At 49.1% G+C, this 21,381-nt stretch overlaps 10 protein-coding genes and 1 non-coding gene across 11 annotated transcripts; 7 read left to right on the top strand and 4 right to left on the bottom strand.

Moving 5' to 3' along the window:
- Nucleotides 1-85: 85 nt before the first annotated feature.
- On the top strand, nt 86-1,093 carry An03g06110 (hypothetical protein; the record flags this gene model as incomplete). The annotated part of the gene is made up of 3 exons (XM_059747172.1): nt 86-283; nt 367-763; nt 849-1,093. The coding sequence occupies 3 exons, from the start codon at nt 86-88 to the stop codon at nt 1,091-1,093; spliced, it is 840 nt and encodes a 279-aa protein (XP_059600355.1).
- Nucleotides 1,094-1,457: 364 nt separating this feature from the next.
- On the top strand, nt 1,458-3,646 carry An03g06120 (uncharacterized protein; the record flags this gene model as incomplete). The annotated part of the gene is made up of 3 exons (XM_059747173.1): nt 1,458-2,394; nt 2,426-3,061; nt 3,117-3,646. 3 exons carry the CDS (start codon nt 1,458-1,460, stop codon nt 3,644-3,646), a joined length of 2,103 nt encoding a protein of 700 aa, XP_059600356.1.
- An 88-nt stretch (nt 3,647-3,734) lies between these two features.
- On the top strand, nt 3,735-5,381 carry An03g06130 (uncharacterized protein; the record flags this gene model as incomplete). Its single annotated transcript, XM_059747174.1, has 1 exon — nt 3,735-5,381. The coding sequence occupies one exon, from the start codon at nt 3,735-3,737 to the stop codon at nt 5,379-5,381; it is 1,647 nt and encodes a 548-aa protein (XP_059600357.1).
- Nucleotides 5,382-6,781: 1,400 nt separating this feature from the next.
- An03g06140 (uncharacterized protein) lies at nt 6,782-9,149 on the bottom strand (the record flags this gene model as incomplete). The annotated part of the gene is made up of 12 exons (XM_059747175.1): nt 6,782-7,175; nt 7,227-7,257; nt 7,310-7,335; nt 7,395-7,513; nt 7,571-7,606; nt 7,657-7,705; nt 7,808-7,861; nt 7,926-7,960; nt 8,083-8,250; nt 8,414-8,458; nt 8,544-8,582; nt 8,805-9,149. The coding sequence occupies 12 exons, from the start codon at nt 9,147-9,149 to the stop codon at nt 6,782-6,784; spliced, it is 1,341 nt and encodes a 446-aa protein (XP_059600358.1).
- Nucleotides 9,150-9,526: 377 nt separating this feature from the next.
- On the bottom strand, nt 9,527-9,772 carry An03g06160 (uncharacterized protein; the record flags this gene model as incomplete). The annotated part of the gene is made up of 2 exons (XM_059747176.1): nt 9,527-9,607; nt 9,698-9,772. 2 exons carry the CDS (start codon nt 9,770-9,772, stop codon nt 9,527-9,529), a joined length of 156 nt encoding a protein of 51 aa, XP_059600359.1.
- A 709-nt stretch (nt 9,773-10,481) lies between these two features.
- Nucleotides 10,482-10,982, top strand: An03g06175 (hypothetical protein; the record flags this gene model as incomplete). Its single annotated transcript, XM_059747177.1, has 3 exons — nt 10,482-10,587; nt 10,640-10,689; nt 10,782-10,982. 3 exons carry the CDS (start codon nt 10,482-10,484, stop codon nt 10,980-10,982), a joined length of 357 nt encoding a protein of 118 aa, XP_059600360.1.
- A 285-nt stretch (nt 10,983-11,267) lies between these two features.
- An03g06180 (hypothetical protein) lies at nt 11,268-11,921 on the top strand (the record flags this gene model as incomplete). The annotated part of the gene is made up of 3 exons (XM_059747178.1): nt 11,268-11,336; nt 11,553-11,583; nt 11,680-11,921. 3 exons carry the CDS (start codon nt 11,268-11,270, stop codon nt 11,919-11,921), a joined length of 342 nt encoding a protein of 113 aa, XP_059600361.1.
- A 78-nt stretch (nt 11,922-11,999) lies between these two features.
- Nucleotides 12,000-12,086, bottom strand: tRNA-Gly (TCC). Its single transcript has one exon. It is a non-coding gene; the product is annotated as a tRNA-Gly (tRNA).
- A 1,606-nt stretch (nt 12,087-13,692) lies between these two features.
- An03g06200 (hypothetical protein) lies at nt 13,693-14,926 on the bottom strand (the record flags this gene model as incomplete). The annotated part of the gene is made up of 4 exons (XM_059747179.1): nt 13,693-13,849; nt 14,136-14,419; nt 14,571-14,703; nt 14,811-14,926. 4 exons carry the CDS (start codon nt 14,924-14,926, stop codon nt 13,693-13,695), a joined length of 690 nt encoding a protein of 229 aa, XP_059600362.1.
- A 2,843-nt stretch (nt 14,927-17,769) lies between these two features.
- On the top strand, nt 17,770-18,212 carry An03g06210 (uncharacterized protein; the record flags this gene model as incomplete). Its single annotated transcript, XM_001390459.3, has 3 exons — nt 17,770-17,896; nt 17,950-18,021; nt 18,106-18,212. 3 exons carry the CDS (start codon nt 17,770-17,772, stop codon nt 18,210-18,212), a joined length of 306 nt encoding a protein of 101 aa, XP_001390496.1.
- A 146-nt stretch (nt 18,213-18,358) lies between these two features.
- An03g06220 (uncharacterized protein) lies at nt 18,359-20,830 on the top strand (the record flags this gene model as incomplete). The annotated part of the gene is made up of 3 exons (XM_059747180.1): nt 18,359-18,740; nt 19,293-20,042; nt 20,106-20,830. 3 exons carry the CDS (start codon nt 18,359-18,361, stop codon nt 20,828-20,830), a joined length of 1,857 nt encoding a protein of 618 aa, XP_059600363.1.
- Between the last annotated feature and the right edge of the window lie 551 nt (nt 20,831-21,381).

The following is a 21,381-nucleotide window of genomic DNA, read 5'->3' on the forward strand; positions in this document are numbered from 1 at the left end:
TTTTCTGGATTAAAGTCTTTTTTCTCTACTTATTCACTGATCGTTCTTCTCCAAAATCAAAAGAGCTTCTACAACCATAAGCACGATGGCACTAACACACGCAGTTGCTTATGAATTACTGGCACAGGGCTCATGTACACAACAGTCGTACTATACAAACCACTGCATTCATCCCGACAGGCCTAGAGAGCCAGAGAGTCTCAGTGGAATAGTTGAGTCCACATTGAAGGAAGTGAATACCCCTCTCCTCCTCGTGAGGGAAGTAGCGCAAGAGGGCAATTTGGTGCGTGATTGTGAAAGAGAACTCGTTTGCCCCCCGAGGCTCTGCTGACGTTTTCTGTTCGACCATGCTCTGACTGTTTACAGCAACTGTTGTCCCATGTCGATTCACAGGGCATCCTTCACAGCAAAAGAACTTGGTATAGTTGGGTTATTCCAGAGACCGAGGAATACCAAGAGCCCGAGCCAGAGACGACAGAGTTGGAGTCGGTGAAATTGCCCATTGGAGATTCTCGTGAGCTTGGTGGCTGTAGCACTAGGAATGGTGCAGTCATCTTCTTCGAGAATATAACTGGCAACATGCAAGGCATCAGACTCTCTGGAGGAAAATGGACTCTCATGGAACCTATAGCATGTGGGAGGCAAGAGGGAAGTCCTTTTGGTGTACTGAGGGTATCAGATGAGATGGTTGTTGTGTTTTACTGGCACACGGACAAGGGTTTGCACCAAATGACGGTGAAATTGCAGAACAATGTTTACTCAGGTAAGCTCAACATCCATAGCGAAGAAGGAATCCTCTTCTGCTTTTTGTTATGACACCGGTTGAGGGTTGTACTAAGGTTGAGAAGACAAGGAGGTATCAGGCACCAATTTCGCGACGCATCAAGACTTTATAATCAGTGAAGCGGGCGAGTCGGGAGATTACACGGCGTTTTTCATTGTTAAAGAATCTCCGCGACGGGCTTTGATTGTAGTGAGACCGAATGGGGAGAGGCTGGAGGCATCGGAGAATGACTGGGACTGGCAGGGGAGTGTTAAACCAATCATATGGAGTGTAGAGCAACCCGAAATTGACGAAGGGCAAGAAAATTGAGATAGCAAAGAGACAACAGCACCGCCAGTGACAGTTGGGGCTGTCAGGCAAACGGGGTTTCTCCGGCAGAGTGCAGTGAGAATATGTCCTGAGCTGAGCTGAATATTAAATGCTTAATTGATTGGTGTTTTAATGTCGATCGTTCGCGACACGTCGTCTTGCATCTCCGAACCGCGACACAATGCATTAGCCTGACGCTAGGCACTGATTGACCGCGATCTAACTCGTCGCATTGGGCGCGTCCCAAAATTTCCCCCCAAATTTGAGGCTGGGACAAGTGCTATCTTATGTTCCACCTCTATTTCTTGCCTCCCACATGCTGGCCTCCATTTTGTGTGAAGGGAAAAACCACTCACCTGTAAAGATGACTAGCATTCGCAAGTCACACGATGACTATACCCTTGGCTGGCTCACTGCTCTCTCACTTGAAAGGAGCGCGGCAGAAGCCGTGCTGGACAAAAGACATCACTCATTAGGAGGTAGTCCCGGGGATGAAAACACATATACGTTAGGTGAGATTCAGGGTCACAATGTAGCAATAACTTGTCTCCCGTCCGGGCAGTATGGGATCGCCGCGGCCGCAAACGCGGCATCACGGATGAGGATCTCCTTTCCTAATATCCAGTACGGGCTCTTGGTAGGAATTGCTGGCGGTGTACCCGACTCCCCTCATGCTGACATCCGACTTGGGGATATCGTCATCGGGCAGCCCACCAGTACTCATCCGGCAGTGGTGCAATACGACTTTGGCAAAAGTGTTGATGGTGTTTTTCAACGCATAGGCAGGTTGGATCCACCTTCATCAGTGCTACTGTCTGCACTTTCCAAATTGCAGGCAAACCACACGAACAAGAGGTCCAAAGTTGCTGAATTTCTCCAGAAATTGGGGGATTGCAATGAACTGTTCCGTCATCCTGGCCAGGACCAGGACCGTCTTTTCAAACCGTTATACAGCCACAAGGGAGGTGCAAGGACTTGTGCGAACTGCGATCAGATACAAGTGATCGAACGCTCAAAACGGCCCTCGACTGAGCCTATTGTTCATTATGGTGTGGTTGGGACGGGGAACCAGGTCATAAAGGATGCTCAGATGCGGCAGAGGTTGGCAAGGCAAGAACAACTTCTATGCTTTGAGATGGAGGCCGCGGGAATGGTTAATGAAATCCCATCTCTAGTGATCAGGGGCATATGCGATTACTCTGACACGCACAAGAACAAGCACTGGCAGGGGTACGCGGCGGCGGCAGCGGCAGCGTATGCAAAAGATTTTCTTTCGGTCCTTCCCCCTTATGCCTATATAGGTACGCAACTCACCATAGTATTGACTGAAAGAGCAGGAATTAGTATCAACTGACCGATTCTTTGTCTCAGAAAACCGCTTTACGCTCACTATGAACCTGAGCGGTGTACCTGCCATTTGCAATTTCGTTGGGAGAAATGCTGACTTGGAGAAGCTGGCAAGGCTGCTGCTGCCGAATGCGTCAACCTCGCAAAAGATTGTCACACTTCACGGATTGAGTGGTATCGGCAAGACCCAGTTAGCTCTTCGATTCATTCAATGTCACAAGGAGGATTTCACTGCAGTATTTTGGGTCAACGCACACACTCGCGAGAGCATAGTACAGTCGTTGGCTTCGGTACATTTACCGCAATCTACGGACGCCCTCACGAGTGATCACCCAACCCACGATGAGGAATTGGAAGGAAATGCCATGGATGTTATTTCATGGCTGAGCCTGAGGGGAAATACAAAGTGGCTTCTGGTGTTTGACGGAATGGCTCTTGACTCAGCCGAGGTCCAGAAGTTCTTCCCGAAGTCAGACCAGGGTTCAATTCTTCTCACGACACAGTTTGCTAATACTCAAGAATATGGGCACCCATACCGCCTTTCAACGCTTAACTTTGATGATTCACTGAAGCTCCTAACGCGCAAAACGGGCCTTCCAATTAGCGATAATATACCATCAGGTAGGGTGTCGTGAATTGTTCGGTGGAAAAGGGGGAGGCTAACATTTCACTGCAGATATTTATGACCTCCTCAATCGATTAGACGGACATCCTCTAGCTATCACCTTAGCAGGATCTTTTATAAATGAGACAGGTGCCACCGTGTCAGATTGCTTGCAGCAATACTCAAGCCTGTGGCACAAACATGAACCACAAATCCCAGAATATAACCTACCTTCCAGCCGTAACATAAGCACAGCATGGATGCTTCCTTTTGAGGAGATCAAGAAGAGTCGTCCAATCGTCTTCAAAATGCTGCTTTTGCTTTCCTGTTTTGACCAACGGGACATTTGGCCCGAACTCATCAAAACTGGCCTTCAAGTAAGGAATTCGCCTTTGTGGTATACCAGCGTTGCCTCCAGCTATGACGAATTTTATCAAGTAATGGGTTATCTTCTTCGCCTTGGCTTACTGGATAGAAGGCCATCCCAAAATAGTTACTTCATGCATCCGGTGGTGCAGAACTGGTGTCAAGGATATCTCGCTCACTACGACAAACACGAGCTTGTATCTATTGCTTTGAGTTCGATTGGTCTCTGTTCCTGAAAAAGATGATTCAGAAGCTTGGAAATGGCAGAAGCGTATTATACCCCATGCTAACCGTATATACCAATTGTCGCAAGGTGATCTGGCTATGGAGCCATGTGTCGGGTTAGCAGATGCCAGCAGAAGACTTGGAGACTTGTTCTTGCAATACGGCAAGCTGCAGGAAGCAGAGGTCATGTATAAAACAGCACACGACTGGTATCAGCAGCTGGACCCTCTAAGCCGAGAGCTCCTTATAGCCCTTGATAGCCTGGGGCTCGTCTATCGAAACCAGTCCAAATACAAGGAGGCGGAAGAGATCCACGAAAAGGTGTTGGCAGACAAACAAATCAGGGTAGGCCCAGAAGACCCGTCTACATTGGATACCACTTATCATCTCGCCGAACTATACTCGAGCCAAGGAATGCTAGAAAAGGCAAAGCAGATGTATGAAAGAGTGCTAAGTGGAAGGAGAAGCATGCTGGGCCAAAGCCATCCATCAACTCTGAGCACGATGGATAAACTAGGAACAGTCTATCTAGGCTTAGGAGAACTGAACGATGCTATGGACTATTGTCAGCGAGCTTATCAAGGTTACCGAAAGCACCGTCTAATAACCGCGATGATGAATATCACCAACAATATCGGCCTCATCTACTTGAAGCAGGGGCGTTTTGTAGACGCCGCAGCGTACCACACTCAAGTTGTGAAGGAACTTGAGGCAATCCTAGGAGAGAACCACCCCTCTGTATTCAATGCCATGGAGAATCTGGGTCTTCTCTATACCAAACAGGGCAAATTCGACGAAGCCAAGAAACATCTCTTCGAAGCTTTATCCCACAGGAAGCGCGTGCTCGGCGCAGAGCACCCTTCGATCATAACTACCAAGGACAATATAGCACGTCTGTATGTCTCACAGGGCAAGACTGATGATGCTGAGAGAGAATACAAAGAAGCTCTGGAGCTAGCAAACAGGATGCTTAGTTCGAATCATATAAGCACCTTACGGCTACTCAACAACCTGGGTAACTTGTACTATTCGCAAGGAATGTTTCGGGAAGCCGAGAACAACTATCTTCAGGCCATGGCTGGCTATGAGGCGGTTGTAGTCCCCACTCACACCTCTAGGTTATCTGTCATGGTCAATCTCGGCAATATCTACAAGTTACAAGATAAGAGAGACGAGGCTGGACAGATGTATAGAGGAGCCCTTGATGGCTACAAAGACGCGGTGGGTGAGAGCCATCCGACCACGCTGAAAGTTGAGAACAACCTCGGACTGCTCTACTTCGACCAGGGGAACTTTCAAGCGTCGGAGGATACGCTCTTTCAATGCAAGAAAAAGAAGGAAAAGTTGTTCGGCTCTGACCATCCTTCTACCCTGGATGCAATTGACAACCTGGGTTTCCTACGATATTGTCAAGGCCGGTTCATAGAGGCAGACAAGCTGATGGAACAGTCCTTAACTGGATGGAAGAAGATAGGTCACCGCCAGCACATTCTCGCGACACAAATCAACCGAGGAATGGTTTGTATTGGCCTGGGCAGATTCGACGAAGCAGAAGAGATCCTTAAACAAAGTCAAGTTCAAGCCCAGGAGCTCCTCGATCCAGACCATCCGTTCATCGCCGAAGTCACTCACAATCTTGGTGTATTATCCTTGGAGCGGGGTGCAATTCACGAGGCGAAAAAGCAACTCCAATATGCCCTCGACAAACGAGGAAAGATATTCGGCGCAAACCACACGTCTACCTAGAGACATCCCTCAGTCTCGCCAACTGTCTCCGCACTGCCGGCGACCTAAGCCAAGCGAAAGCAAGATATATTGAAATAACCCAATCATTAAAAGCAAACGTCGGCCCTAACCACCCATCAACACTCCAAGCGCAATGCCACGTCGTGGCCCTCCTCTTAGACGAAGACAGCGCGACCAGCATAACCCAGGCCGAGACCATAATAACCCCCACCTTAAACGCCTTACAGTCAGCCTTCGGATGGGATCATCTCTTCACCGCACGAGCCATAGTCCAAATGGCCAGACTACAGACCAAAAAAGGTCGCTTGAGAGAAGCCAAAAAGCTCTACTCGAAAGCGTATCAGAGCTTCGAGAGCACGCTGGGAAAAGATCACCGGGAAACTGTTGCAGCGGCAAAGATGTTACACACTGCGAGCTCGCAAGTCAGTCAGATGTATCGACGATTGATCCTGGTTGCATCGGTTCCTCTCTTGGTTGGGATTTGCGTGAGACTGGCAAAGGGGGTTCTGAATCGGTCAACGTTTGTAGATGGGTTGTTGCGTAGGGTGTTTGCTTTGATGCGTATTCGGAAACAGAGGGAGAGACGGTGATGATGATGACGGCATTAGGCAGGGATGTATCATATCTTGATATTGTGGTTTTCACGACATGCTTTGTTCTAATAGTGGGCTGGTAAAAAAGAAGGGTTATATCTGCTTCTGTTCTTATATTTATATTAATTTCTATTTTTGATGCCAAACTTCTCTTGACGCATTCAGCAAATCAGATGTCCTCTATGGGAGGGAAAATAGAAATGGAAGAATGAAGACAAAAAAAAGATAGTGTGATATTCAAGGCTGAATAGGAAGGGGTGGTATTAGTATCAGTGTGTGCTGCATTGCCCTACTAGTAGTACTTATAAATATATTTCTAAAAATAACTTGTTCAATCGGATAGGGTATAAACATCATCGTGATGTTTCCTGAACAATCAAGCAAAGAGTATAGGTCATTGTAGGTTCCCCTACATCGTATTCAACAAGCATTATGATAATAAGTACTGGACATGACGTGGAAAGACGCTTAATGAATGGGCTCATATCACATGATCAAGGAGAAAAGCCCCGATAGCCAAAACAGCCGACACCAGAGACAAAACAGAGACTCTCACACTTTATGTCATTCCGGCTTTTGTCCGTACACGATGTGCACTTTCGTGTACAAGTGGTTATTCAAGTCGCGCAACTCCTGTTTCATGCCTGCCACAAACACTTCGATCTCCGTTCGTTCCCAACCCATCACGCGCGTGAACAGCGCGTAGCAGTATGGGCCAAGCGCCTCGAACATGTTGACTTGGTGATAGCGACCGAGATCTTTCATTTTGGGGTCTTTCGGCCAGGGGCTTTGGGGGAGCTGCGACCGTCAGAATGAACGGAAGGGACAATGCGTCGGGAATATTACCTTGAAGATCTCTTCCCGGACATTGACAAAACCGGCCTTTTCCATCTTTTCCTTCCAGGTGTGCACACTGGCCATGTCCTTTCCATACTCCCGAGCGCAGTCATGCATATACACTATACCCTCCAGTAGATTTTTGGCCCGCAAATGTGTATCGTCATCCGAGTATGTGTTGACCTCCATCGAGGCGATTTCCATCCATCCTCCGGGCTTCAGATTCTCGAGTGCTTGCCGAAAGAGGTTGTCGACATCGCGAACGCAGCCCTCCAACTCCCGACCGTGAATATAATCAAAGGGCTTGCTGTAGGACCACGGTTGCTCAAAATCATCGACTTCGAATCGGCAATTCGGCGGAATCCTGCACGGTCAGTGAGGGGGGACCTCCACAGCAGCAGCGGGCAACACCTACCAGGACGGTTGAATGGGACTGAGATCGTTTCCTGCGTCATCCTGTCAGTGATCCATCATCCGTGGTCGCGTCGCTCATCGTACCGATCACTTCTGCCTCGGGATGCTCGCTGCCAGCCCGCATTAGCGTTGTTATTCATGATCGGAGGGATCACATCTCCCCGCTTACTCGGCATAGTCGATCGCCCAGATTCCCGTGCCAGTTCCAATGTCTAGTACGCGCGCGGGATTCTTAATCGGTGCTCGGTTCAGCTCTCCCTTGAAGAGCATGCGATAGATGTGGTGGCTCTGTTCCGGTCAACCCTGGACTCGCCCGTCGGTCTCAGAATGCGCTGCGCCACTAACCAGGTCGAGACGATCTTGTTCTTGTTCATCATTGGGCTGTGAGATCAGTAGGGGCGATGGGGACACGGTCGATCGAATGGGCATACCAGGACGTATTCTCCCTCGTGGTAGGAATGGTATCTGCGACCGTTCTGCGACACTTAGCCGTGGCTCGGAGGGTGGATGCGAGACGGAGTCCTATACCTCATATCTGAATTGGTTAGTGGTCGCAAGGGTGACGGGACAGGGAGAACCTACGCATAGTTCATCGCACTGGACGTGATGCTGGTGGTGTAGCTGGCATCGCCCAGCCTGGATTGCGGTCAGCGCGAACCGTTGGAACCAGACGTCGGGTAGGTCGCGGGTAGGAACTTACGAGCCGGGATAGGTGGAGTCATTGTCGCTGAAGTTCTGTAGTGGTGCGGGGGGTGAGAGAGATTAGCGGGAAAGAGAAAAACAAAGTTTTAAGAGCAGAGAGGAGAGACAAGAGTCAAATTGAAGGTTGATTGTGATGATGGAAGGGGGATACGCACATCAGGTTCAATGACGCTGGAGTCCGGGGGAGGAGCGCGGTCGGAACACATGGTGAGTGAGCAGAGGCGATGACGGGCGGGCGATGCGGGAAGGGATGGGAAAAAAGTTAAGAGAGTCGAGTCGCTAATGATATCGTAATAATAAGCAACGGTGATCGGATCCCCCCACTAGCTTCAATCCCCAGAAATCAATCACCACCCTCTCTTCTTAAAATAAAAATAAGATTGGTCGAACAACGAAACCAATGCGAGTTTCCAGAACACAACAAAAAGGGGAGAAGAGGGGGCCTGATGGAAGTTCTTTTTTTGCGCCCCCCAGGGCTAGACTGACTAGTAGTAGAAGCGACGAGAAAACAAGGAAGAAGTACCGGGCAGACTATTCTATTCCCACCGCACGATCAGATCGAGATTAGCACCGCGGAGACCCAATTTGTGACCGGGGGTGGAAAGGAGTCCTTTACCCAGTACAGTAAGTAGTAGGGATTTAAGGTCTGACTTGACTCGTAAGTGGTGGGATATGCAGTGGTGAGATACTGGGAAGGGAGCAGAACATTCGAGGGAGGAGAAAGACAAGAATGATATTTCAATGGATGAAAATAGGTGGTGAAAGAAATAAATGGTAGGTAAAAAAAAAAGAACCAAAAAAACAAAAAAAGGGCGTGCCTGCAGCCAACACCTTTAGATTAAAGAAGCGATGAACAGGGCCCGAGGTCAAGCTGGACAAAAAATCCATGCGCAATGACCGTTTTAACCCCCAACCATTCGTCCACCGGGGTCCAGGGCATGTAGTAGTACTTAGCAGTAGTACTAGTCGTGTGTACAGTAGTGCCCGAGAGGACTATCTCTCGGGCTTCACTCATCGGTTGACCCCGTTCAGGGAGGGTCCTTTGGTTGACTGGCCGGTCGCTTACGGGATGCAGCAGAACAAGCAGATACTGTTGGTCCGTTCGGTTGGAGCAGGACTGACTATCCCTTTTCCCACTAACTTGACCTGGTCCGCCTATCGGGGGCAGCCGGATGGTTTTCCGCCTGCATCTATACTTTGTACGGGGCATTCTTTGCACCATGAATTTATGGAATATTACTATCTACATGGCTTATGGGCTTATTGTTTGATAATCTCGATTTCTCATCCTCTATTTATCAATATATATATAGGAACACATTGCAGTTGATTTTACTCCATGCATGCATCTCACGAGTCTCCCAAACCTCCCCGAAGCAGTGTGAAGAAAAGGAGGTACAAAACACATGGCTATCCGCACTAATGAGTAGCCGACATCGATGGCTCCTCCCCCCCATAACAAAATGGGTAAAAGTCCCGCACAGAGAAGAAAAAAACAGATCAAAGACAGCATCGATCATCATCCCTACTACACCTGGACTGGATCGACACTGGTCGACTGTTCTGCACACTCCTCTGCAACGAATCGCCATTGCAGCTTCAGCGGACCCAGTCCTTTTGCCCAGAGTCTATTTTCTTGCCATGTGCCATGACCCTCGGGCTAAAGAACCACGTCAATTCCTGAAGAATCTTGAAAGGGCAAGTCGTCTCTCGGAGGCAAGTTTCTCCTGGTGCTTCTGCATCGTGCATACACAAGTACTACTACAGTACTTGTTCCCTGCCAGTGCCAGCTCTCCACGCAGCTTCTACAATCCCTTCATCGGGTTTAGTCGACCGCACGGCCATCCGTCGCTGCTACCACGATCGGGAGTCCATTCACGTCGGCCGAATGGAGGCAAGAGTGGCGGGCAGCAAATTCGATGGATCGCGCACATCACTCTTCTCTTATGGGGGAACTAGTAGAAAACTATTAGATATAACTATCCAGCTCCAACCCCCCTCGGCTGCCTTCGTATGCCTTGCTTTTCTAACCACCCTGCGTCGGTGATCCATTCCTCGCCCCCTGGATGATCAATAATTCTCCCTCTTGACCATGATTTTCCATTTCTCTTCTTCTTGAATAATAGAAAAACCCTGTTGTCCACCTGGCCCCTCAGACCCTCCAGCGGCTGTGGAGTTGCCTCCATGCCTCCACTCCACTAGAACCGGATTCTCGCCAATGAGCCTGCCTTGAGACCTTCTTCGTGCCGTCCGTCGGTTTCGCCATGTCACCGTCGATTCTTCAGGCTTAGCAGCTGGGTTCCACTTCCGTCGGCTCGTCCCATGCTCTACAATCCTTCACCGTTATGGCTGCGAGTCTACGTTTTGAGTAACCGCATTACCACCCTGTCTGTGATCGGCCTAGAAGACTACTCGTGCTGTTACCCTGCAACAGTGGCATGACAATGTCATCATTGGGGCCTCGATTTTCCAATTCGCCTCTATATGCTATCGACGGTTCCCGGGTTTCCAAACGTCAACAGGCCAGGAAGTAGACGATCGCACATGGTTCACGATGCATCCACAAGTCATGCTGAACGACTGGAAATGTTTTCCGATCGAAGAGAAGAACAATTCCACGTCAGTCATGACGTTGTCTAGTTTTTCAGCAATCGCCACCGGTGCCGGTTTATTTTCCGCGCGCTAAGAATTCTGCGTGCTAATTTTTACCAGGCGCATATGGTCAAATGAATCTTGATTTGGCGGAGATGGATGGACCACTGGTTTAGTACTTTCGTGCTAGCTACAAAGTACCTCCGAACCCTCCCCGCCCGAAGGCCGAACCGACTCTCCCCGTTACTTCGTGAGAAATAAGCGCAAAAAGAGTCTATGTGAGGTTAATATGGCCACATACAAAGTAGCTCAGCAAACGACCAGGGATCGCTCTTGCCTAATTCGGCATTGTGCTGGCTGGGTATTCAGTCACACGTTAAGTCATGATCCTCCTCGACCGCTCGGGGTCACGCAATGGCACCCTTGCTCTCAGTTCATCTCTTTCGAGTTTCATTACCTCTAAGGATTAAGCTGCATCGCAGCTCTTCGTTTGCACTCCCAGATCATATAAGAGACATGATGGCCAGCCACAGGTGTTTGCTGGCACTTCACCGGCAGTCTCTTTATCAATGACGGGAAACGGCCCGAACCATTGATCGTGATGGGCCATGACCTTAACATCGGTTAATATACCTTCATTTGCGGGCTGGACTTAAAACCACTGCATCACGTCATCAGCTGATTGGACCTCTTCAGAGGATTCTCCCCATTTCAATAATTCACTGAGGTATAATTGTGCACAGCCTGGATGCTCCATCAAGTCATTGCCCCGAAGTCAAAGGCGCGTCCTCATCTGTGTGAACACGCCGCTCATCAGGTAAGAGCAGTACAGCTTCCGGCACATTTCTCGCCAAGGGTGTTGCCTGACTTGTCGCGTCAACGACATGCAACGTATTGCGCAAAGAAGTCGGAGATTCTACCGGCTCTACTATCTCATCCACCAGTAGTAATACTGTATTCAATGGCCGGCATTGGCGCCGTTCCAGAACGGTACGCCTAATTTAAACCCGCTAGCCCTTGAAAGCCTTTATAGTACAACGGCAGTGATATGTTTATTTCTAATGGTATGTGCTCGGGATCACATGAGTAAATTGAGCTCTTCTAAAGCGCGAATAGATGACAGCAGTTCATAGTAATAACCTTCTGACCCGTTACATCAGTCTCTATGCCCCTGAGCGCAATTTCAAGAACAAATTGCTGGCAAACCTCATTATCAAAAGACGTGCAGGTGACAACTCGTGCCACTCACCTACGGAGCGCAACAAAAAAGTCGAATGAGGAAAGAGACCAGCAAGGGATGCTGCTGGTTCCTTGGTTGGACGACGATCGTCCAGCTTACCCGCACCCCACGAACCAGTCGGCCAACTGTACATGTTGTGCAGCTGGTTGCATCCCAGACTAATTCATCACGCATATTAGGCACATATCGGCGTTTGCGATGAAAGAAACAAAAATAAAAATAAAAAAAGGAAATTTTGTATGCGTTAGCTGGGAGTCGAACCCAGGGCCCAACCTCACGATCTGTGAATCATGGAAGGGTTGAATGTTACCGTTACACCACTAACGCTGGCAATAGTACATTCTGTGCACTTATCCAAAGATGAAGTAGGGATGCGTGTTAAAGAAGCAAAGCAAGAAGTAGCTGTCGGCAGTTGCTCAGGAGTATCGCCGGGATCCATGGATCCATCGATTTAGACTATCCGATCACCCAGCGGTCAATCACTGAGCGTATGCCACGTCACCCGACGAACCGCCAGGGATTCAATTCAAGCGTGTGAAACCCAAGACTTACAGACAAGAAGCTAGTCGAGATACTGCGTAAACTCCTACCCTTTTGAACAAAGCTCAAACCCCAGTACACAGTGAGTCGTATGACATTCTCCGAACAAACAAACCCTCCCCAAAGAAACCACCATTCAACCACACCACCCACCCCGCCCAGCCTCGACGGACGGCAGGGTTCGTATCCCGTGTCTCTCTCTGCAAGAGCCAATCCATGTGGTTGACAGCCTGTGGAGACAGACGGGCCAGTAGCTCGAGTTTCTCTCTGCCCTCGCTACACTCCTATCGTGTACACCGTCCGATGGAAAACAGGGCGACGCTCATTGCCCAAAGCGGTAACAGGTGTCTGGGCGGACTTTTGTCTTTCCTTCCCGTGTTCGACCAAATCCTTCCCCCATCCCTGCTGGGGCTGGGCTCTATATCACCCTCGGCTTATTACGGTCAGATACTGCATGTTAAGCATGCTGCAGCTGCGAGTGACTAACAGCCCATGATACATTGTGTGATGAGTGAACATTGAACGGGGGTTCGTTGAGTTAACACTACGTGAGTTAACTACGTAGCCTCGAAGAGTTATCATCCGATACCTCACCTTTCGCTGCGTTTGTTGTCTTCCATTGGATGGAACAAAATTGTATACTGATTAGATAGACATCAATATAGTGCTGGTGACTGCCAGCAGCATAAGCACGAAACAGGAGTTAATAACAATAATAATAATAATAATCAAGAACTCCCATCGTCCGTGCGCGTATGTCTGCTTATCCACACAAAGGATTCATACACCCATAATGCAGTACTTTCGCTCTCCCAGTCTGTTCGTCCAACTAGCCAAGGATAAATCTGCCGGTCATGTCACGAGACTCAACTGGACTGGACTGGCGGGCTCGACTTTTGTGATGGAGGCTGCAGCCGGCAGGATTCGACATGCCGCGGGCGCGGACTTCTTCCGGTCTCTCACTTTTCTTTTGTTCAGAGAGATATGGTGACGGGACTGTTGTAGACTAGACTAGAGTATGTGCTCTGCACCGCGCGCGGGGTATAGTGAAGTCTTGGCGTCCACTGATCTTGTTCTGAATACGAGAGGTTAGCAGAGTACGTCTGTTGTGTTGTTCACCGGTTTTTGGGCTTGGCAGGTGCCTTTCTGCCCCCGTACTCCACATCTTTACTTGACATTGAGTTTTGCTTCCTGTTTCTGTTTTCAGTAGTACGTAAGATGGTTGATATCACTTTCGATATATACTTGCCAGCCATGTTGTTTGTAATGGTGATTATAGAGTACTTGGTTGGATAGACCGTGGCCTAGTCATGCATTTTACTCTTGACCTCGACCAAGCGTTGCTCACATTTGCCAACAGTTATCCTAAGACATGGTTTGGTATTATACATGCTTAGTCGTGGCATATTCGCCGAGGAACAACACATCTAGCAGTCCACTGTCGCTCATGACTTCTCGACAAATATCCACGAGTCAAATGCAGAGCCTTCAGCTTGGAGGAATACAGGGCTTCGATATAGTGAAAAAGCCATTGCATATCCACCATCCAGCTACACGAACGTAGTCTATACTGGTTTTCAATTCCCTGACGTGGTCTGCGTCGCGAACTTCGAGTCACCGATCAACACAAGGCCAGGCTCAACAGGATGACGATATTGTCAGTTATGGGCACGTATCGCGCAACTATGTATCTTGTAAAGATGCAGTAGTACGCAGAAAGATATTCCCGTTCACCATGCTATCTCGGAATCACTATTACTCAGACCAGAAATTCATCCACTTTTCGTTCCCGACCTGCACGCACGGCCTGACATGGCACATCCATTGACTTCGTACCTGGGATAGCAATCGCGAATTTCAAGTGATGTGATGTGCCTGGACATGTTAGCGACAAAGCTTGGTGAATTGGTTAGCCTGCTAATTGCGACTATCGATCCGAACACAGAAAAGGTCATGTTGGTCTGAGGATGACTAGGCAAGTTGCTCAATCTCAGTGGACTCATCCGCGGGCAAGAAGCAGTATTCTTCCAATCAATGGCCCAGAGGAAATATACAGTGTCTAAATGAACGGAGTATACTTGATGGACCTCGTACACCATGTATGAAGCGGAGTTGCTGCCCTATTGCATAAATGTCAGTGCTCCGCTCTGCGACATGAGGGACTAGATCCCCGATAAAATGGTACAACTTTAGAGAAGCTTCCTAGAGGTCATTGTGCTTGCTTGGTCAAGTCCCTTGAAATTATGCAAAGTGGAATGACTACATTCTAACCATCAAGTCGCACGGTTCTGTTCGATTGTCAATTGTAGCCAAGCTATCTTCTGCATCAAAGCCGCTGTCCTTCAGCCTGCTACCTCTTCTCTCTTGCCTTGATCGGCCTATTCTGGCAATGCACGCCGTAGATCTACCATTCATCTATCTTTAAGGAGCTTATTGTAATTTTACATACCAAAGATATATAGAACTATGTAGAAAGAGGGTACCACCGGTCAAGGATATGCAAAGCCTTACAACAGAATCTCGAGTCCTCGCAAAGCTGCGGGCACGTTTAAACATTGACTTATTTTACACTGGCTGAGAATCACCAGACATGCGGTCCATGTGTCACAATATCTTTTTCTGCCCATTGTGTCCTTGGAATAACGTTTCCTGTTTCCTAATCCTCCTGACGGGGAAATATATATCTTCCCATTTAGTTCCATAGGATACGTCCAGGTATCACCATTGTTACTATTCTGTGCGTCCACACTACTTTCTTTTGCAATTCCACTAATACGTCCTTTTGTACGTTATATTAATGCCTGTGGGCGGTTTCACCTAAGTGTGCATCCATAAGGTGTGCGTTTCTACGAACTCCGGACGAAATCTTAGATCCATTTATCTTCAATAGGAAATATATATAATATGATTTAATTCACTATTGGTGCCATTTATATCTTGAACATAGCTCTGAATGAGAATAGCATGTTTATTCCTTCTGATGTAGATGAGCTTTCCTTCAGTTACCTTCTGGCAGCAACTCGACTCGTGAGATAAAATGCGTACTTTACATGACCAAAGAAGGCAGAAACTGCGCACAACCTTTCACTTAGAGCAGCCTAAGGCTTCAAGCCTATAAAAAAATATTTTTAGCTAGACTATTTGAGCCAGAGTACGCCAAGATGTTGAACAATTTGTATATTAATATCGAGAAATTCAGCTGGTAGATGAGCAGGACGTAATGAATATATATTTAGATGTCAGAAATTTGAAGGGAGACAGTGAAAAGTTCTTCCCTACTTTTTTGTACGCCTAGAATCCTAGCGTAAACTTACACCGACTGGAATTGTTGGCGCTTGTGGGCCAGAGAAGACATACGTATACCCCCGATATCTGAGAAGCACGAAATGTCCACAACTCGAATGGATCTTCGATCGCATTGGCAAGGTGTAAGTCTGCAAAGACTTTTCATCCATGACAAATCATGATCTATTGAATTAGATAATCCTTGCCATATTCATACCGAGCCTCTGGTGGTTCTGGTTCCATTCTATGGGATGATGGAAAACATGGCTCACATGTAAGCTTAAAGAAGGTTATCCAAACAATGAACCACACCTATGTGAGCCCAGCACGGGAACAGCAGAGTAGAACAAACTATGTATGTTTCCGTGGTTCATTGTAAACCCAGCAGAACACACTCAGTTTGACTCCACACCACTTCAGCGTGTATTCATGAAACAAGGTTGACGGAGCAGCTTACGTACCACAGGGGAAGTGTCAACCTCGTGCTATCGCACGTCAGTTAAATTATTCCTGCAGATTGAACTACACAGCTGCTTCATGTGGAAGTCAATTCCGATGATCAATGGAAATGGACGCTTAAATCCAACTACTTTATCTTTGACCCACCTTTCTGGACGAACGCACAGCTGACGTTGACATTGAACGCTCCATCAACCAAGGAGTTGGGGGTATCGAGTTTCATCCCTATGGGGCCAAACAATTAGCAATGCTTAATGCTTGTGCAGAAAATAAGCACACCGGGAATGCGAGGAACCGACAGCCTGCATTAAACTGTGCTTCGGAAATCTTATTTCCCTCCTCTGAGACAGTCTCATTGATCCTTCTGAAAATTTATCCGATGGGATTTCCACAGCACGCTGTGCTGCCTATCGTGGATGCTCGCACGGAAGTTTCTATATCCTGATCGTTAAGCAGGATCATGTTCTATATTTATCACTCATGGCTGAGCTGCTCTTAGACATATCAACCGCACTAAAATGGCGATCAGAGCAACAATTAACAATGCCGAGGATATCGATTTGTCGCCTGATTTTTGAGTAAGTTTGTCTATTTTTACTCGGTGAAACAGCGTCTCAGCCAGGAACCGTTACGAGTACGACACAGCCAACACGGGCCATAACAAGGCGAGCCCCTGATCCTGGGGCCCCCGTCGTTCACGAGCCGAGGTGATCGCTAAGCGGGACTCGCGGATCAACAGGCGCGACCGTGTTTCAGATGTCACCATGACAAGGTGGCTATGAGTAATTCCAGGCGACGTGCCGTGTGTTAGTGCCATGCGGCAATGATGGGCCGCCAAGAGTAGTTGGGGATGCAGTGGAGAGAGAGAGAGACAACTCATACCCAGATTTGATTCATTACTTCAGTACGTGCAGACATGACATCTGATAAAACCTATTCCGACCGAGTCGTGGTTCTAGACCGGCGGGCTTGGCGACCGCAACACGACCTTTGCGTACATTCCAGACGATGAAACACTGCATCAGGCACGGGCATGCCGGATCGAGCGAGACCCTTGACAGAATTTGGGGCGGCCCCTGATGATGTGCGGCCTCAAAGCGTCATCACCCATTTCAACCTGCCAGGAACAGCAACGTTGGAGCCAATCGCGGATGCAAATCTGGCTGCCTAGAATAGCAATTGCCACGGCCTCAGCCCCCGTGATTGCGCGGCCCAACAGGCCTTCCATTGGCTGAAACCCCGGATAAGCCTTGGGTTTTGTGCAGTAGTGGAAGCTTGGCAAGTTACTGAGCCAATCATATTCCTCTAATTCCTCCAAGGAGGGTGGGGGCCTGCTAACGTCACGGACCTGCTTCCATTGCCTTCCCCTCTGCCCGTCCTTCCATCCCAGCCCGGTCGGCCGCGTCACAGACCCGGCTGGAAAGGCAACGAGGCTCGCAACCTCATGCCCATCATTGGCTGGTCTTGCGTGATGCTGCAGGTCAGCTTCCAAACTCAGTCGCCCATGCTGACCTTTTTTTATGCAGCCGGGCTGCTTCTTTCATTTATAGGTCCCCGTCTGGCATGTGTCTTCCCTTCCAACTTCCCGACTCACTCCACCTTTTCTCATCTGTCATCTGTACCTAGATTCCTTCTTATATCTTATCCGTGGTTCCTTCTTTTCTGGCCAAGATCTTAGCCATCTATCAACACGAGAGAAAACTTATTCCCATCCTATCACATCACAATGTCTGCTGCTGCTCCTCCTGCTCCCCCGGTTAACGGTGACCGGCCCGAGACGGGTCACTCACATGGAAAGAGTTCCCTGTCCAGCAAGTCGGACCCGAACCAGGCGTTGAGAGGTGAAGAGGCTGGTATGTGAATCAAAGCAGTGGTTGGTCTGATTCCTTGCTAATGTGGTAAACAGTGTACAGCGTTGGATCGAGTGGATTCTCTCTACGCTCAATGCAGCATCGCGACCGTGAGGGCAAAATCATCAGTATGTTTCCACCACACTGTCATCTCATCAGCTATCAGCAGTAAGAGATAAAGGACTATGGCTAACTTGCATGTCTTTGCGCAGCTGAACCCGACTTGTCCAACCCTACCCGTTACCGATTCGAGCGGCCGCTGGACACCATTCGATCGTTTGAGGCAGCCATCGAGCGCCGTCGTCGTGAGGCCATGTAAGATGAGACTTGGCGTGTGAATATACTGCGAATGATGTTCGATTTCTTGTGATTATGTTTGGGTTCGGCGCTGGACGACGTATGGATATGGACATGGACATGGATATGAGTTTGATTTGATTGAGCGTGTACATTACTTCACTGGGTATGCTTCTGGAATGTTACCTTGTCGATCTCTTATTTCATACTCCTCCATCTGGGGTTTACCGACACCCGGTATTCCCAATCAAAACTAACTGCAGTTCACACCGATCGACACTACTGAATTGCATCGCACCTCGTTCCAAGGATATCCTCGCTTCCAGAGAAACAAACTACGCCCTCGCAGCTCTAACCTCTCTTGGCACGCCCGTATTGACTGGCCGACCAGCAGGCGAAGGCTTGGCCGTATATATACTTTATCCGGTCCTCGGCCTCCGACCCACTGCTTGCCTCTATCCGGATATAAGCATCCACTTCACCAAGACGCTATCCGCCACTACAGCATGCTTTGGGATAATGTCCCACTCAATTGCCACTCCTACTCACCGTATAGGTCTTCTTCGCTTGGCTGAAGATATAAGTTTCCAGGCAACTATACTTGGCTGATCTTGGCATGTTCGAGGAAGATGGAAGGGGCATAGGTTACGGGGTTACTGAGTAACGGGTGGAAAGGAGGGAGAATTGGGTTGTTGTTTAAATGTCTGGTGGGAGCCGGGGGGTGTTGAAGTTGGAATTTGATCGTTATAGTCGCTCGTTTGATACTAGTCGCTCTTTTATACGTTCACTTTGTTTGTTGGCTACCATGAAGCTGTCTCTGGCTGTTGGGGCAGCCCTGATGGGATCTGCTCTGGCAGTGGATATTGATCCCATCGTCATCAAGGTAGACCAGCTCAGCTGAAATGTTTAGCATCGGAACTAACGACATTGCAGGGATCCAAATTCTTCTACAGCAGTAACAACACCCAATTGTACTCTTCCATACACCCATAGATCCTATTCAATAACGCTAACCATACCAGCTATATCCGCGGTGTCGCCTACCAAGGCAAGCCCCTCAAACCCCTACGACTCAAACCCACACCCATCTAACTCATCATAGATGACTATACCGGCAACTCATCCTCCGGCTACACCGACCCCCTCGCCAACCCGACCCTCTGCAAGCGCGACATCCCCATTCTTCAAGAACTCAACACCAACGTAATCCGCGTCTACGCTATCGACCCCACAAAAGACCACACCACATGCATGAACCTGCTCGCCGCCGCCGGCATCTACGTGATCTCCGACCTCTCCGACCCAACCCAATCCATCGACCGCTCTGACCCGACCTGGGAGACAAGCCTCTACACGCGCTACACGAACGTCATCGACGAGCTCATCCAGTACAACAACACCTTGGCTTTCTTTGCCGGAAACGAAGTCTCCAATGACGTCGCCACCACGGACGCCAGCGCCTTCGTCAAAGCCGCCGTCCGCGACATGAAAGCTTACATCAAGAGCCAGGGGTACCGGTCCATTGGTGTTGGGTACGCGACTAACGATGACTCGGATATCCGGGTCAATATGGCGGATTACTTCAATTGTGGGAGTGAGGACGAGAGTATCGATTTCTGGGGCTATAATATCTACTCGTGGTGTGGGGATTCGAGTTATACCAAGTCTGGGTATGACGAGCGCACGGAGGAGTTTAGAAATTACTCCGTGCCGGTGTTCTTCTCCGAGTATGGGTGCAATACTGTCCAGCCGAGGAAGTTCACGGACATTAAGGCGCTATTTGGGGATCAGATGAACGATGTTTGGTCCGGAGGCATTGTATATATGTATTTCCAGACGGATAATGATTACGGTATGCCTTTCCCGTCTTCTATATCTCCATTTCAACCACCATCCACTAATGGCATACGTATAGGCCTCGTCTCCGCCATCGACAGCACCAGCGTCTCCAAACTCGCCGACTTCACCTACTACTCCTCGCAAATCGCCAGCGCCACACCCAGTGGCACAAACAAAGCCTCCTACACCCCCACCAACACCGCCCTGCAATCCTGCCCAGCAGTAACTTCTAAGTCCTGGCTGGCCACATCCTCCCCGCTCCCACCCACCCCCAACCAAGAACTCTGCACCTGCATGGACAACGCCTCCGGGTGCGTCGTCAAAGACTCCGTCTCGTCCAGTGACTACGATGACCTGTTCAGCACTGTATGCGGATTCACGTCCTGCGATGGGATCTTCCATAACGGTACGACAGGTACCTATGGCGCGTATAGCATGTGCGGTGCGAAGCAGCAGCTGAATTTCGTTCTCGATAAGTACTGGAAAGAGCAGGGGAAGAAGGCAGATGCGTGTGGGTTTGACGGGTCCGCGACGACGACTGCTACGGTGAAGGCGACGGGGACGTGTAGTGCGTTGATGAAGGAGGCCGGGACTGCGGGGACGGGGACGGTCACGAGTAAGCCTACCGGGACGGCGGCGGGGAGTAGCAGTGCGAGTGGGACAGGCGGTGTAAGCGCTGTTGGGTCTGTAGGAAGCGCGAGTTTGGGAAAGGGAAGTGCGATCATTAGTATTGGGGCGTGGCAGGTGGGTGCGTATGTTGTTACGGGTGTTGTAGCAGGGTTGGGGATGGTTCTGTTGTAGGTTGTATAGTTGAGATGTGTAGTGGGAATTGGTTAAGAGAGTAGCAGAGACAGCAAATCCATACCATCAAATAAGACTCTTATCTATAACCCTAAATTCCCTCCCATCTGCTTCCCCCAAAGCTTCCGATCAAACCGTTGTTCCAGTAGCGCCTGCGCATCCCCGGCATACACAAAACTTTCCCAACAACCTTGTCCGGCTCCTCCCTATCCTTGAAAAAGATCCAGCAGTCTGTAACTTCATACACATTCGTCTCATAACGTGCTAGCATCTGTGCCTCTTCCTCGGATTTCACTAGGTACGAAGCCCCCGTCACCACTTGTCCTTGCTCCCCATTGATAAGGGCAGGATAATCGCCCCATTTAGCAATGGCGTAGCCAGATACTTCTGCTTTGCGGAGATGTGGCTCCTCAGGTAGGTCGAGGATCCGTTGAACTTGTATCGCGGACGTTAGGGTTCCATAGAAGAAGTAGTATACTGGATAGGCGGGTGGAGGGAGGATGGGTTTGTTGTGCTGTGTGAGGGAATTGGTAGGGTAGATGGGGTKTTTA

Source organism: Aspergillus niger, assembly GCF_000002855.4.
Source record: "Aspergillus niger supercontig An03".
NCBI lineage: Eukaryota > Fungi > Ascomycota > Eurotiomycetes > Eurotiales > Aspergillaceae > Aspergillus > Aspergillus niger.